The sequence below is a fragment of the Pseudophryne corroboree genome, chromosome 9, assembly GCF_028390025.1.
Source record: "Pseudophryne corroboree isolate aPseCor3 chromosome 9, aPseCor3.hap2, whole genome shotgun sequence".
NCBI lineage: Eukaryota > Metazoa > Chordata > Amphibia > Anura > Myobatrachidae > Pseudophryne > Pseudophryne corroboree.
The window spans coordinates 2784788-2799719 of NC_086452.1; the positions used below are offsets into that span (position 1 = coordinate 2784788).

Genomic DNA, 14932 nt, shown 5'->3' on the forward strand with positions numbered 1-14932 from the left:
GCTGTAACTGCTGGTGCTACAGAGAATTATCCGCCTCCTTCTCTGCCCCGTCCCTCCTCTGATGCTGCCCTGCTCAGTGCTGTAACTGCTGGTGCTGAGGAGAATAATCCGCCTCCTTCTCTGCCCCGTCCCGCCTCTGATGCTGCCCTGCGCAGTGCTGTACATGCTGGTGCTGAGGAGAATAATCCGCCTCCTTCTCTGCCCTGTCCCGCCTCTGATGCTGCCCTGCTCAGTGCTGTACATGCTGGTGCTGAGGAGAATAATCCGCCTCCTTCTCTGCCCCGTCCCGCCTCTGATGCTGCCCTGTTCAGTGTTGTAACTGCTGGTGCTGAGGAGAAAAATCTTCCTCCATCTCTGCCCCGTCCCACCTCTGATGCTGCCCTGCTCAGTGCTGTAACTGCTGGTGCTGAGGAGAATAATCCGCCTCCTTCTCTGCCCCGTCCCGCCTCTGATGCTGCCCTGCTCAGTGCTGTAACTGCTGGTGCTGAGGAGAATATTCTGCCTCCGTCTCTGCCCCGTCCCACCTCTGATGCTGCCCTGCTCAGTGCTGTACATGGTGGTGCTGAGGAGAATAAACCACCTCCTTCTCTGCCCCGTCCCGCCTCTGATGCTGCTCTGCTTAGTGCTGTAACTGCTGGTGCTGAGGAGAATAATCCGTCTCCTTCTCTGCCCCGCCCCGCCTCTGATGCTGCCCTGCTCAGTGCTGTAACTGCTGGTGCTGAGGAGAATAATCCGTCTCCTTCTCTTCCCCGTCCCTCCTCTGATGCTGCCCTGCTCAGTGCTGTAACTGCTGGTGCTGAGGAGAATAATCCGCCTCCTTCTCTGCCCCGTCCCTCCTCTGATGCTGTCCTGCTCAGTGCTGTAACTGCTGGTGCTGAGGAGAATAATCCGCCTCTTTCTCTGCCCCGTCCTGCCTCTGATGTTGCCCTGCTCAGTGCTGTAACTGCTGGTGCTGAGGAGAATAATCCGCCTCCTTCTCTGCCCCGTCCTGCCTCTGATGCTGCCCTGCTCAGTGCTGTACATGCTGGTGCTGAGGAGAATAATCCACCTCCTTCTCTGCCCCATCCCGCCTCTGATGCTGTACATGCTGGTGCTGAGGAGAATATTCCGCCTCCTTCTCTGCCCCGTCCCGCCTCTGATGCTGCCCTGCTCAGTGCTGTAACTGCTGGTGCTGAGGAGAATAATCCGCCTCCTTCTCTGCCCCGTCCCGCCTCTGATGCTGTACATGCTGGTGCTGAGGAGAATATTCCGCCTCCTTCTCTGCCCCGTCCCGCTCAGTGCTGTACATGCTGGTGCTTAGGAGAATATTCCGCCTCCTTCTCTGCCCCGTCCCTCCTCTGATGCTGCCCTGCTCAGTGCTGTAACTGCTGGTGCTGAGGAGAATAATCCGCCTCTTTCTCTGCCCCGTCCCGCCTCTGATGCTGCCCTGCTCAGTGCTGTAACTGCTGGTGCTGAGGAGAATAATCCGCCTCCTTCTCTGCCCCATCCCGCCTCTGATGCTGCTCTGCTTAGTGCTGTAACTGCTGGTGCTGAGGAGAGTAATCCGCCTCCTTCTCTGCCCCGTCCCGCCTCTGATGCTGTACATGCTGGTGCTGAGGAGAATAATCCGTCTCCTTCTCTGCCCCGCCTCTGATGCTGCCCTGCTCAGTGCTGTAACTGCTGGTGCTGAGGAGAATAATCCGCCTCCTTCTCTGCCCCATCCCGCCTCTGATGCTGCCCTGCTCTGTCCTGTATATGCTGGTGCTGAGGAGAATATTCTGCCTCCTTCTCTGCCCCGTCCCGCCTCTGATGCTGCCCTGCTCAGTGCTGTACATGCTGGTGCTGAGGAGAATAATCTTCCTCCTTTTCTGCCCCGTCCCTCCTCTGATGCTGCCCTGCTCAGTGCTGTAACTGCTGGTGCTGAGGAGAATAATCCGCCTCCTTCTCTGCCCCGTCCCGCCTCTGATGCTGCCCTGCTCAGTGCTGTAACTGCTGGTGCTGAGGAGAATAATCCACCTCCTTCTCTGCCCCGTCCCTCTGATGCTGCCCTGCTCAGTGCTGAGGAGAATAATCCGCCTCCTTCTCTGCCCCGTTCCGCCTTTGATGCTGCCCTGCTCAGTGCTGAGGAGAATAATCCGCCTCCTTCTCTTCCCCGTCCCGCCTCTGATGCTGCCCTGCTCAGTGCTGTACATGCTGGTGCTGAGGAGAATAATCCGCCTCCTTCTCTGCCCCGTCCCGCCTCTGATGCTGCCCTGCTCAGTGCTGTAACTGCTGGTGCTGAGGAGAATAATCCACCTCCTTCTCTGCCCCGTCCTGCCTCTGATGCTGCCCTGCTCTGTCCTGTATATGCTGGTGCTGAGGAGAATAATCTTCCTCCTTCTCTGCCCCGTCCTGCCTCTGACGCTGCCCTGCTCAGTGCTGTAACTGCTGGTGCTGAGGAGAATAATCCGCCTCCTTCTCTGCCCCGTCCTATCTCTGATGCTGCTCTGCTCAGTGCTGTAACTGCTGGTGCTGAGGAGAATAATCCGCCTCCTTCTCTGTCCCATCCCGCCTCTGATGCTGCCCTGCTCAGTGCTGTACATGCTGGTGCTGAGGAAAATAATCCGCCTCCTTCTCTGCCCCATCCCACCTCTGATGCTGCCCTGCTCAGTGCTGTACATGCTGGTGCTGAGGAGAATAATCCGCCTCCTTCTCTGCCCCGTCCCCCCTCTGATGCTGCCCTGCTCAGTGCTGTACATGCTGGTGCTGAGGAGAATAATCCGCCTCCTTCTCTGCCCTGTCCCGCCTCTGATGCTGCTCTGCTCAGTGCTGTACATGCTAGTGCTGAGGAGAATAAACCACCTCCTTCTCTGCCCTGTCCTGCCTCTGATGCTGCCCTGTTCAGTGCTGTAACTGCTGGTACTGAGGAGAATTATCCGCCTCCTTCTCTGCCCTGTCCTGCCTCTGATGCTGCCCTGCTCAGTGCTGTAACTGCTGGTGCTACAGAGAATTATCCGCCTCCTTCTCTGCCCCGTCCCTCCTCTGATGCTGCCCTGCTCAGTGCTGTAACTGCTGGTGCTGAGGAGAATAATCCGCCTCCTTCTCTGCCCCGTCCTATCTCTGATGCTGCTCTGCTCAGTGCTGTAACTGCTGGTGCTGAGGAGAATAATCCGCCTCCTTCTCTGTCCCATCCCGCCTCTGATGCTGCCCTGCTCAGTGCTGTACATGCTGGTGCTGAGGAGAATAATCCGCCTCCTTCTCTGCCCCGTCCCACCTCTGATGCTGCCCTGCTCAGTGCTGTAACTGCTGGTGCTGAGGAAAATAATCCGCCTCCTTCTCTGCCCCATCCCACCTCTGATGCTGCCCTGCTCAGTGCTGTACATGCTGGTGCTGAGGAAAATAATCCGCCTCCTTCTCTGTCCCATCCCGCCTCTGATGCTGCCCTGCTCAGTGCTGTAACTGCTGGTGCTGAGGAAAATAATCCGCCTCCTTCTCTGCCCCATCCCACCTCTGATGCTGCCCTGCTCAGTGCTGTACATGCTGGTGCTGAGGAAAATAATCCGCCTCCTTCTCTGCCCCATCCCACCTCTGATGCTGCCCTGCTCAGTGCTGTACATGCTGGTGCTGAGGAGAATAATCCGCCTCCTTCTCTGCCCCGTCCCCCCTCTGATGCTGCCCTGCTCAGTGCTGTACATGCTGGTGCGGAGGAGAATAATCCGCCTCCTTCTCTGCCCCGTCCCGCCTCTGATGCTGCCCTGCTCAGTGCTGTACATGCTGGTGCTGAGGAGAATAATCCGCCTCCTTCTCTGCCCCGTCCCGCCTCTGATGCTGCCCTGCTCAGTGCTGTACATGCTGGTACTGAGGAGAATTATCCGCCTCCTTCTCTGCCCCGTCCTGCCTCTGATGCTGCCCTGCTCAGTGCTGTAACTGCTGGTGCTACAGAGAATTATCCGCCTCCTTCTCTGCCCCGTCCCTCCTCTGATGCTGCCCTGCTCAGTGCTGTAACTGCTGGTGCTGAGGAGAGTAATCCGCCTCCTTCTCTGCCCCGTCCCGCCTCTGATGCTGCCCTGCTCAGTGCTGTAACTGCTGGTGCTGAGGAGAATAATCTGCCTCCTTCTCTGCCCCGTCCTACCTCTGATGCTGCCCTGCTCAGTGCTGTAACTGCTGGTGCTACAGAGAATTAACCGCCTCCGTCTCTGCCCTGTCCTGCCTCTGATGCTGTCCTGCTGAGTGCTGTACATGCTGGTGCTGAGGAGAATAATCTGCCTCCTTCTCTGCCCCGTCCTGCCTCTGATGCTGCCCTGCTCAGTGCTGTAACTGCTGGTGCTGAGGAGAATAATCTGCCTCCTTCTCTGCCCCGTCTCCCTCTGATGCTGCTCTGCTCAGTGCTGTAACTGCTGGTGCTGAGGAGAATAATCTGCCTCCTTCTCTGCCCCGTCCTGCCTCTGATGCTGCCCTGCTCAGTGCTGTAACTGCTGGTGCTGAGGAGAATAATCTGCCTCCTTCTCTGCCCCTGATGCTGCCCTGCTCAGTGCTGTAACTGCTGGTGCTGAGGAGAATAATACGCCTCCTTCTCTGCCCCGTCCCGCCTCTGATGCTGCCCTTCTCAGTGCTGTAACTGCTGAGACCACAGGCCAAGCTCCGCCCGCTGTATATGACTTATGTAAGGTTAACCTCTGATAACTGAGACACTATCCTCTCGTGACTGGAAATAGGTTGGTTAAGTACTTGTATCTGAAATATATATACAGTTGTGCTCATAAGTTTACATACCATAGCAGAATTTGTGATTTTCTGGCCATTTGTCAGAGAAACTTTTCTTTCACTCATGGTTAGTGGTTGGGTGATGCCATTTATTGTCAAACAACTGTGTTTACTCTTTTTAAATCATAATGACAACAGAAACTACCCAAATGACCCTGATCAAAAGTTTACATACCCTGGAGATTTTGGCCTGATAACATTCACACAAGTTGACACAAATGGGTTTGAATGGCTGCTAAAGGTAACCATCCTCACCTGTGATCTGTTTGCTTGTAATCAGTGTGCGTGTATAAAAGGTCAGTGAGTTTCTGGACTCCTGAAAGACCCTTGCATCTTTCATCCAGTGCTGCACTGACATGTCTGGATTCTGAATCATGGGGAAAGCAAAGTAATTGTCAAAGGATCTGCGGGAAAAGGTAATTGAACTGTATAAAACAGGAAAGGGATATAAAAAGATATCCAAGCAATTGAGAATGCCAAACTCTAATTAAGAAGTGGAAAATGAGGGATTCTGTGGAAACCAAATCACGAACCAACAAAAATTTCAGCCACAACTGCCAGGAAAATTGTTCGGGATGCAAAGAAAAATCCACAAGTAACTTCAGCTGAAATACAGGACTCTCTGAAAAAAGTGGTGTGGTTGTTTTAAGATGCACAATAAGGAGGCATTTGAAGAAAAATGGGCTGCATGGTCGAGTCGCCAGAAGAAAGCCATTACTACGCAAATGCCACAAAGCATCCCACTTACAATACTCCAAACAGCACAGAGACAAGCCTCAAAACTTCTGGAACAAAATCATTTGGAGTGATGAGACCAAAATTTAACTTTTTGGCCACAACCATAAACGTTACATTTGGAGAGGAGTCAACAAGGCCTATGATGAAAGGTACACCATTCCTACTGTAAAACACGGAGGTGGATCGCTGATGTTTTGGGGATGTGTGAGCTACAAAGGCACTGGAAACTTGGTCAAAATTGATGGCAAGATGAATGCAGCATGTTATCAGAAAATACTGGAGGAAAATTTGCACTCATCAGCCCGGAAGCTGCGCATGGGACGTACTTGGACGTTCCAACATGACAATGATCCAAAACACAAGGCCAAGTCGACCTGTCATTGGCTACAGCAGAATAAAGTGAAGGTTCTGGAGTGGCCATCTCGGTCTCCTGACCTCAATATCATTGAGCCATTCTGGGGAGATCTCAAACGTGCAGTTCATGCAAGACAGCCCAAGAATTTACAGGAACTGGAGGCTCTTTGCCAAGAAGAATGGGCAGCTTTACCATCTGAGAACATAAAGAGCCTCATCCACAACTACCACAAAAGACTTCAAGCTGTCATTGATGTTAAAGGGGGCAATACACGGTATTAAGAACTGGGCTATGTAAACTTTTGATCAGGGTCATTTGGGTAGTTTATGTCATTATGATTTAAAAAGAGTAAACACAGTTGTCTGACAATAAATGGCTTCACCCAACCACTAACCATGAGTGAAAGAAAAGTTTGTGAGTTATCATTCATATTCTCTGACAAATGGCCAGAAAATCACAAATTCTGCTAGGGTATGTAAACTTATGAGCACTACTGTATATTGCAGAGCAGTCCATTACTCAAATAGGCGAGCCACACCCAGCGACATTTGACAGTGTTTAGGTGTGGCAGTTGATGTGGCACCCCTATTTGAATAATGGACTGCTCTGCAGTCCAGGAACAGAGCATTGTGTCCTCCCCCCTCTGCGACTTGGTATCGCCGGCACTACGCATTCTTTATAGCCCTGGCTGGCTGGGTGGGCTGAATTAACTGTCCTCTGTGAGGGGGGGAACCTCTTACTCCTTTTAACCTCTTTTTGTGGGTGGAATTGTGAAAAATCCCATCTTAGTGGGTGCATACGTCACACAAGCAAGCTACTGTCCAAATGTCAAGTCCCTAGTCCTAATGGGTCAGGAGATCTTGTGATGGGTCAGTGCTATTTGCCTTTATATAGATAGATAACCTATATCAGACAAAGGAAACTGGTCACTCCGTAACTGAGGCCTCATTCCAGAGTAGGCTAGAAATCCCCAAATCCCAGAGGATGCGGCGGCGCTCAGGCTTCTTGTTTCTCTACGTGTCAGGGGCCATCGGGAGATAGTGTACAGACGCACAAACACAGGGAGCACGTCTGACATGAGTGGCTGATTAGGGCACTAGAGCCGATATGTACCAAGACTTGGAGAGAGAAAAACTACCAACCAACCAGCGTCTGTCATTTTCACACACAGCCTGTAACATGGCACCTAGGAGCTGATTGGCTGGTACTTTATCTCTCACAGCCTTAGTACATCTCTCCCTATAATAGATACAAGGGCGGTGGCTTAAAGAGCTCAAACAGGTAATCATTCAAAAGTTAATACAAAATGGCATGGCACATACAAACTACACACAGACCAAGCATATGATAACAAAAAGATACACAAAGTAACGAGTACGTTCCCAATAAGCATTTACAAAAAGCAATGAAGACCAAGGCTGTCGGTTACACCTCGCGGTGGCAGATAATATCCACTTTGCCGCACATTGTAGCAATCGCTACAGCGATCTCCTCTAATGGAGGGCGGTATATGATCAACTGTTTTATAGAGGACAAGTTATGTCTGGCGCGTGGCTGCCTGCTGGCTGGAAGCAGAGAAGATGGGCGCATTCTTCAGTGTCGCTGTATTAATGCGGAATGGCAAAACCTACCGCCTGCTGTTACTCAGGAGCTTGTGGTCGGTAATCAAGAATGGCGTCTGCAGTAATCACTGCACAGGGGGGACCTACAGAGTATTGGCGTCGGTAACATCTCGCTGATCTATCTACTGCCAGCGCCCAATCACTTCTGTCTACATAGTGTGCGTAATAATATATATATATATATATATATATATATATCCACGGTAATCCTGCACTCTCATCCCATAAATTCCAACGCTGCGGGTGCTCCTAATGAACCCAGTCAGGTCCACTTGAACAGCAAAAATTTCCACGAAGTGGAAGGTGCACTCTCGCTGTAATAAATGAGGTCCTTTCATAAAATTATTTTTTATTGTGCAAATCCAAAAGCCTTATGTGTCGACGTTTCGGTCCGTATAACGAACCTTTTTCAAGACTAGTAGCTCTTTAGGTAAACATCATTCATCATAATCACGTGTCTGTGAAAAAAACAACAAAGTATAGACATATTCACATATGCAAGGAACTACGCCTCCCAGGCCAAATCACATCTGTTCCGCTTCCCAGGATAAATTCAACTGTGAAGCCCTTCACCAATACCAAATGTGTCGAACCATACTGTGATACAATAATTCACCACCATCACCTGTGTCAGAACCTCCCAGACTCATAATGCCATGTATGAAACAAAAGGCTCACCTGAGATCAGATCAGACTAAATCAAAGATTTATCGCACAATAAGGTGGCATATCAGGACGCGGCCGTACTAATCTTAGAGGTGGGTTAAACATGTACATCTAGAAATCAAATATCAACAATGCGTTATACTCAGAGTGGACTAAGGGTACTCACTGGTGCATCATTAAAGGTATTCACTAACGTACCTGTACAGTCAGGTCCTGCTACATTAGTGCAGCTACAGGGTCACGGTCTATACGACATGCTGTATAGATAATCAGAAAAAACTGCATCCATATTTCACTTCAATATGTATTCCATAAAGTAAAACAATCAAAACTTTACACTTACTGGAGTCTGGAGGAGAGTGGGGCGTCCCTGTGCTGCATGTTAAATAGCTGCTGCGGGACTGCTATTTAAATGCCCCGGACCGGAAGTGACCGGATCCGTGTGGAGCAACTAGTAAAGGCTTCCCTCCAATCGTTACTAGCAACCAATGCCCCATACAGGGCCCTCAAGAGCACCTCCGATGGAGACACAGACTGTGCACCACGGGCGCTACGCGGGGCCACCCACAACTCCGCATTATGAGTCTGGGAGGTTCTGACACAGGTGATGGTGGTGAATTATTGTATCACAGTATGGTTCGACACATTTGGTATTGGTGAAGGGCTTCACAGTTGAATTTATCCTGGGAAGCGGAACAGATGTGATTTGGCCTGGGAGGCGTAGTTCCTTGCATATGTGAATATGTCTATACTTTGTTGTTTTTTTCACAGACACGTGATTATGATGAATGATGTTTACCTAAAGAGCTACTAGTCTTGAAAAAGGTTCGTTATACGGACCGAAACGTCGACACATAAGGCTTTTGGATTTGCACAATAAAAAATTATTTTATGAAAGGACCTCATTTATTACAGCGAGAGTGCACCTTCCACTTCGTGGAAATTTTTGCTATATATATATATATATATATATAATCAGTTCGATTAGAAGGTGCGCTGGCAGTCCTTTTTCTCTCCACAGTAGAGAAAATCACAAGCACCAGGAACCTCTGAGTTGTAGCACAGGTATAGGATAAATACCGCAGCACTTTCCCAATGAAGGCTCCGGACTCCTGGAGCAGGATTGATTTCTAGGAATAAAACATAATGGAAAAGGCGCTCATAGTGCAGACTGTTTATTCAATTTTAAAACATTAACAGGTCCACGAACAAATTGTATAGGACTCGAAGTGTGATACGAAACGCGTTGGGGCGTGGCCTGTCTGAAGCACTGTGTCCACCTGTGCAGCTGCTCCCACTGTCTGATCCAGAGAGGTTTCCCGACGAGTCACGGCTATACCATAGCCGGCGGCGCGGTGTGTGGTCCCGGGTGGCGGCCAGCGGGTATGCAGTTTGTGCCAGTGGATTTTCTTTGAACCGGGTGGTAACCAGCCCACAGCGTGTGCTATATGGTACGAGTCCTATACAATTTGTCCGTGGACCTGTTACTGTTTTTAATTCCCTTATCCAAAATGCTTGGGACCAGAAGTATATTGGATATGGGATTTCTCCGTATTTTGGAATAATTGCATACCATAATGAGATATCATGGTGATGGGACCCAAGTCTAAGCACAGAATGCATTTATGTTTCATATACACCTTATACACACAGCCTGAAGGTCATTTAATACAATATTTGTAATAACTTTGTGTATGAAACAGTGTGTGTACATTGGGCCATCAGAAAACAAAGGTTTCACTATCTCACTCTCACAACATTCCGTATTTCGTAATATGTGGATATGGGATACTCAACCTATGTGTGTATGTATGTGTGTGTGTGTGTGTATATATATATATATATATATATATATATATGTATTATAATAAATTTGACATGTATGCTGTGGTAATGTTACGAGTAATGCTCTTGGAGCCCCTGTGCCTGCGGGTGCTGGGTGATAGCCTGGGGGTAAGATCCAGCCCTGGTCGCGTTCATTATGTAATCCTTGATAAATGGGCCCCTAGATGAGAAGCGTCTGGAGTGTGGAGGAAGAACGCTATGTTCCAGCATGAAACGCGGAGGTGGTGGTGTCATGGTTTGGGCCTGTTCTGCTGCACCTGGCCCAGGACCACCTGCCATCTCTGATGGGACAATGAATTCTGGATTATACCAGAGTATTCTGAAGGAAAATGTCCGGACATCTGTCCCTGAGCTGCATCTCAGGAGAACGTGGGTCGTGCAGCAAGACACGACCCACAGCTCACAAGTCATTCCACCACGGACTGGGTGACCCGTTTAGGCCCGGGTGAGCAGTTTTGTAATCATTTTTCAAGAATTTTTTGAGAGGTGGCTAATTCTGACCAAATTAAGAAAAATCTGGTGGAATTTTTTTTTCTATATCATGAAAAAATACAGTATTGAAGTGCTGGGTAGAAAACCACCCACCTGCGCCGAAACGGGATAAAGAAGGATAAATGTAAAGTTCTGGAATGGCCGAGTCAAAGTCCTGACCGTAATCCAGCTGAAATGTCATGGAAGGACCTGAAGCCACCAGTACATGGGAGGAAACCCCCAACGTAACAGAGATGAGGCCACCAGTACATGGGAGGAAACCCACCAACGTAACAGAGATGAGGCCACCAGTACATGGGAGGAAAGTCACCAACGTAACAGAGATGAGGCCACCAGTACATGGGAGGAAACCACCAACGTAACAGAGATGAGGCCACCAGTACATGGGAGGAAACCCACCAACGTAACAGAGATGAGGCCACCAGTACATGGGAGGAAACCACCAACGTAACAGAGATGAGGCCACCAGTACATGGGAGGAAACCACCAACATAACAGAGATGAGGCCACCAGTACATGGGAGGAAACCCACCAAAGTAACAGAGATGAGGCCACCAGTACATGGGAGGAAACCCACCAACGTAACAGAGATGAGGCCACCAGTACATGGGAGGAAACCCACCAACGTAACAGAGATGAGGCCCACCAGTACATGGGAGGAAACCACCAACGTAACAGAGATGAGGCCACCAGTACATGGGAGGAAACCCACCAACGTAACAGAGATGAGGCCACCAGTACATGGGAGGAAAGTCACCAACGTAACAGAGATGAGGCCCACCAGTACATGGGAGGAAACCACCAACGTAACAGAGATGAGGCCACCAGTACATGGGAGGAAACCCACCAACGTAACAGAGATGAGGCCACCAGTACATGGGAGGAAACCCACCAACGTAACAGAGATGAGGCCACCAGTACATGGGAGGAAACCCACCAACGTAACAGAGATGAGGCCACCAGTACATGGGAGGAAACCCACCAACGTAACAGAGATGAGGCCCACCAGTACATGGGAGGAAACCCACCAACGTAACAGAGATGAGGCCCACCAGTACATGGGAGGAAACCCACCAACGTAACAGAGATGAGGCCCACCAGTACATGGGAGGAAACCACCAACGTAACAGAGATGAAGCCACCAGTAAATGGGAGGCTGCTGTGTGCGGAGGAACGGGGTGATTTGCCTCCAAGCCGACGTTCAAGAATAATCGGCGATTACTGTAATATTTACATCCAGTTACTGCTGCACAGGTGTCACACCGGATACGGACAGCAACGGGTCACACACTTCTACCGCTCACACATAACGACAGCAACGGGTCACATACTTCTACCGCTCACACATACTGACAGCAACGGGTCACACACTTCTATCACTCGCAGATACTGACAGCACCGGGTCACACACTTCTATCACTCGCAGATACTGACAGCACCGGGTCACACACTTCTACCGCTCACACATACCGACAGCACCGGGTCACACACTCCTACCGCTCACACATACTGACAGCAACGGGTCACACACTTCTACCGCTCACACATACCGACAGCAACGGGTCACATACTTCTACCACTCACACATACCGACAGCAACGGGTCACATACTTCTACCGCTCACACATACCGACAGCAACGGGTCACATACTTCTACCGCTCACACATACTGACAGCAACGGGTCACATACTTCTACCGCTCACACATACTGACAGCAACGGGTCACATACTTCTACCGCTCACACATACTGACAGCAACGGGTCACACACTCCTACCGCTCACACATACCGACAGCAACGGGTCACACTCTTCTACCACTCACACATACCGACAGCAACGGGTCACGCACTTCTACCACTCACACATACCGACAGCAACGGGTCACATACTTCTACCCCTCACACATACCGACAGCAACGGGTCACATACTTCTACCCCTCACACATACTGACAGCAACGGGTCACATACTTCTACCCCTCACACATACTGACAGCAACGGGTCACATACTTCTACCCCTCACACATACCGACAGCAACGGGTCACATACTTCTACCCCTCACACATACTGACAGCAACGGGTCACATACTTCTACCCCTCACACATACCGACAGCAACGGGTCACATACTTCTACCACTCGCAGATACTGTGATATTGGATAATTTCCTCAATAACATAATGTGCGCATCTAATTCTTTTGTCACATTTGTTGATCTGGTTCTTTATCTACTTTTAGGACTTGTTTTAAAATCTGAGCTACTTTTAGGTTAAATTTCATCAAAAATATAGAAAACTCTGAAGGGTTCGCAAACTTTTAAGATGTCATGTTTCAATGGCTGGGATATCACATGCGGCGAGGATTGTTATGTTGTGGTTATATTCTGAATTTTGCATGTGTGGAATATATGTTTTGTGTTTTGTACTTTCCCAGAGTCCTCCGGTAAAGAACCAGACTGGAATTTCTGGAAATATCTTATCGGACCAGATGGGAAGGTGGTGGAGGCATGGGGTCCATCCGAGTCTGTGGAGAAAGTAAGACCTGACGTTATGGAGCAGGTGAGGAAACTGATCTTGAAGAAGAAGGAGGAGCTGTGACCCTCGCGTGTAGACGCTGCCGCCGCAGCTCCGGGAATGTGACAAGTCTGCGTCCGTGGTTTTTTATAACGAGCTCAGATTTGACTGACCGACCGTATCATCTGTTTAGAGATTCTTTCTGCAATAATGGAAAACACTAAGTGGTTGATGTTACCATGGAAACGCATTGTCGCCAATATCCGTCAGTATCCATCCACTCTCACAATAAGACGTGACTGAGCACAGCACACGCAGAGGAATACCTCATGGGACGCCATAAAAGAGAAACCGTTAACGGTGACAAAGTCTATATGTCTAAAGGGTGTGTGTGGGTGTAGGGAATTGGCGCTGGATAGGGGGTGGGGGAGTGAAACTGATGATTCAGTTGGGAGATTATGGTTAGAGGTGATGGAAAAATGGATACTTATCTGGGTGATTTTTGATAAAATCCTGATTCTTAAAGAAGAGACGTTTTTTCCTCCAGAAAGCAGTGGGATCATACGACGTGATGGTATGAAAAACACAAATTAAAGGGTTTTTTTAAGGTGGGAAATCTTCAGATGAATACAATGGACGTTTGGTAATAATGAATGTATAAATGGATTTCAGGAAAGGTAATCATACCTCACTTACAATAAGTGAGCGAGGTTTGAAACATATAAAGGTTTCTTTAGCATGCATGTGCTGAATTGGTTGGCGTACCTAACTTACAATGGCCCTCATTCCGAGTTGTTCGCTCGGTAAATTTTTTCGCATCGCAGCGATTTTCCGCTTAGTGCGCATGCAATTTTCTATGCAGTTAGGAATTTTACTCACGGTTTTTTCTTCGTTCTGGTGATCGTAATGTGATTGACAGGAAGTGGGTGTTTCTGGGCGGAAACTGGCCGTTTTATGGGAGTGTGTGAAAAAACGCTACCGTTTCTGGGAAAAACGCGGGAGTGGCTGGAGAAACGGAGGAGTGTCTGGGCGAACGCTGGGTGTGTTTGTGACGTCAAACCAGGAACGACAAGCACTGAACTGTCGCAGATGCCGAGTAAGTTTGAAGCTACTCAGAAACTGCTAAGAGGTGTGTAATCGCAATTTTGAGAATCTTTCGTTCGCATTTTTGATAAGCTAAGATTCACTCCCAGTAGGCGGCGGCTTAGCGTGTGTAAAGCTGCTAAAAGCAGCTTGCGAGCGAACAACTCGGAATGACCACCATTGTCTTTATCTGAAGATTTCCCACCTTAAAAAAAACCTTTAATTTGTGTTTTTCATACTATCACGTCGTATGATCCCACTGCTTTCTGGAGGAAAAACGTCTCTTCTTTAAGAATCAGGATTTTATCAAAAATCACCCAGATAAGTATCCATTTTTCCATCACCTCTAACCATAATCTCCCAACTGAATCATCAGTTTCACTCCCCCACCCCCTTTCCAGCGCCAATTCCCTTCACCCACACACCCCCTTTAGTTCTTTCTTCCTTGGATTATTCTTGGGATTAATCCAGTGGTGTAAAGGGGAGGCAGCAGGACTTTTCATCCATCAGGAGCGCCTTTTTCATTCTACCAAACCCCTTTTCAAAGTCTATATGTCGGCAGGACACTGTCCTGGGTTGTAGCTGCATATGTCGCTCTTCCTCGATGCGTTCTGTGACCACAGCAAATGAATCTCCACATTGCCCTTACAGTACTTTCCAATAAAGAGAAATCCATTGTTACTAATGAGATGCATTGATTGGCAGAAGAGACGCAGGTCGCCTTTTTCACGCCATTGACTTGCTCACGTGCGCTGTGTTTGTATGAGCTCGACATAACCGCAATGTGCGCGGTCTCATGAGACCCAAAGATGCTGGATAATTTGTAAGTCGCGATTGGGAATTTGATTTTTTACTTTGCAAAGTACAAACCTGGACTCTAATAGTTACAGCGGGT

The 14932-nt window shown here is 49.1% G+C and overlaps 1 protein-coding gene across 1 annotated transcript in view; it reads left to right on the plus strand.

Annotated features, from left to right (window-relative positions):
- GPX7 (glutathione peroxidase 7) overlaps positions 1–13369 on the plus strand; it is a 67180-nt gene extending 53811 nt beyond the window's left edge. The window contains exon 3 of the mRNA XM_063938679.1: positions 12875–13369. Coding sequence (XP_063794749.1) covers positions 12875–13038 — 164 coding nt within the window. The 3' untranslated portion in view covers positions 13039–13369. The remainder of the gene's footprint in view (positions 1–12874) is intronic.
- Positions 13370–14932: the final 1563 nt, after the last annotated feature.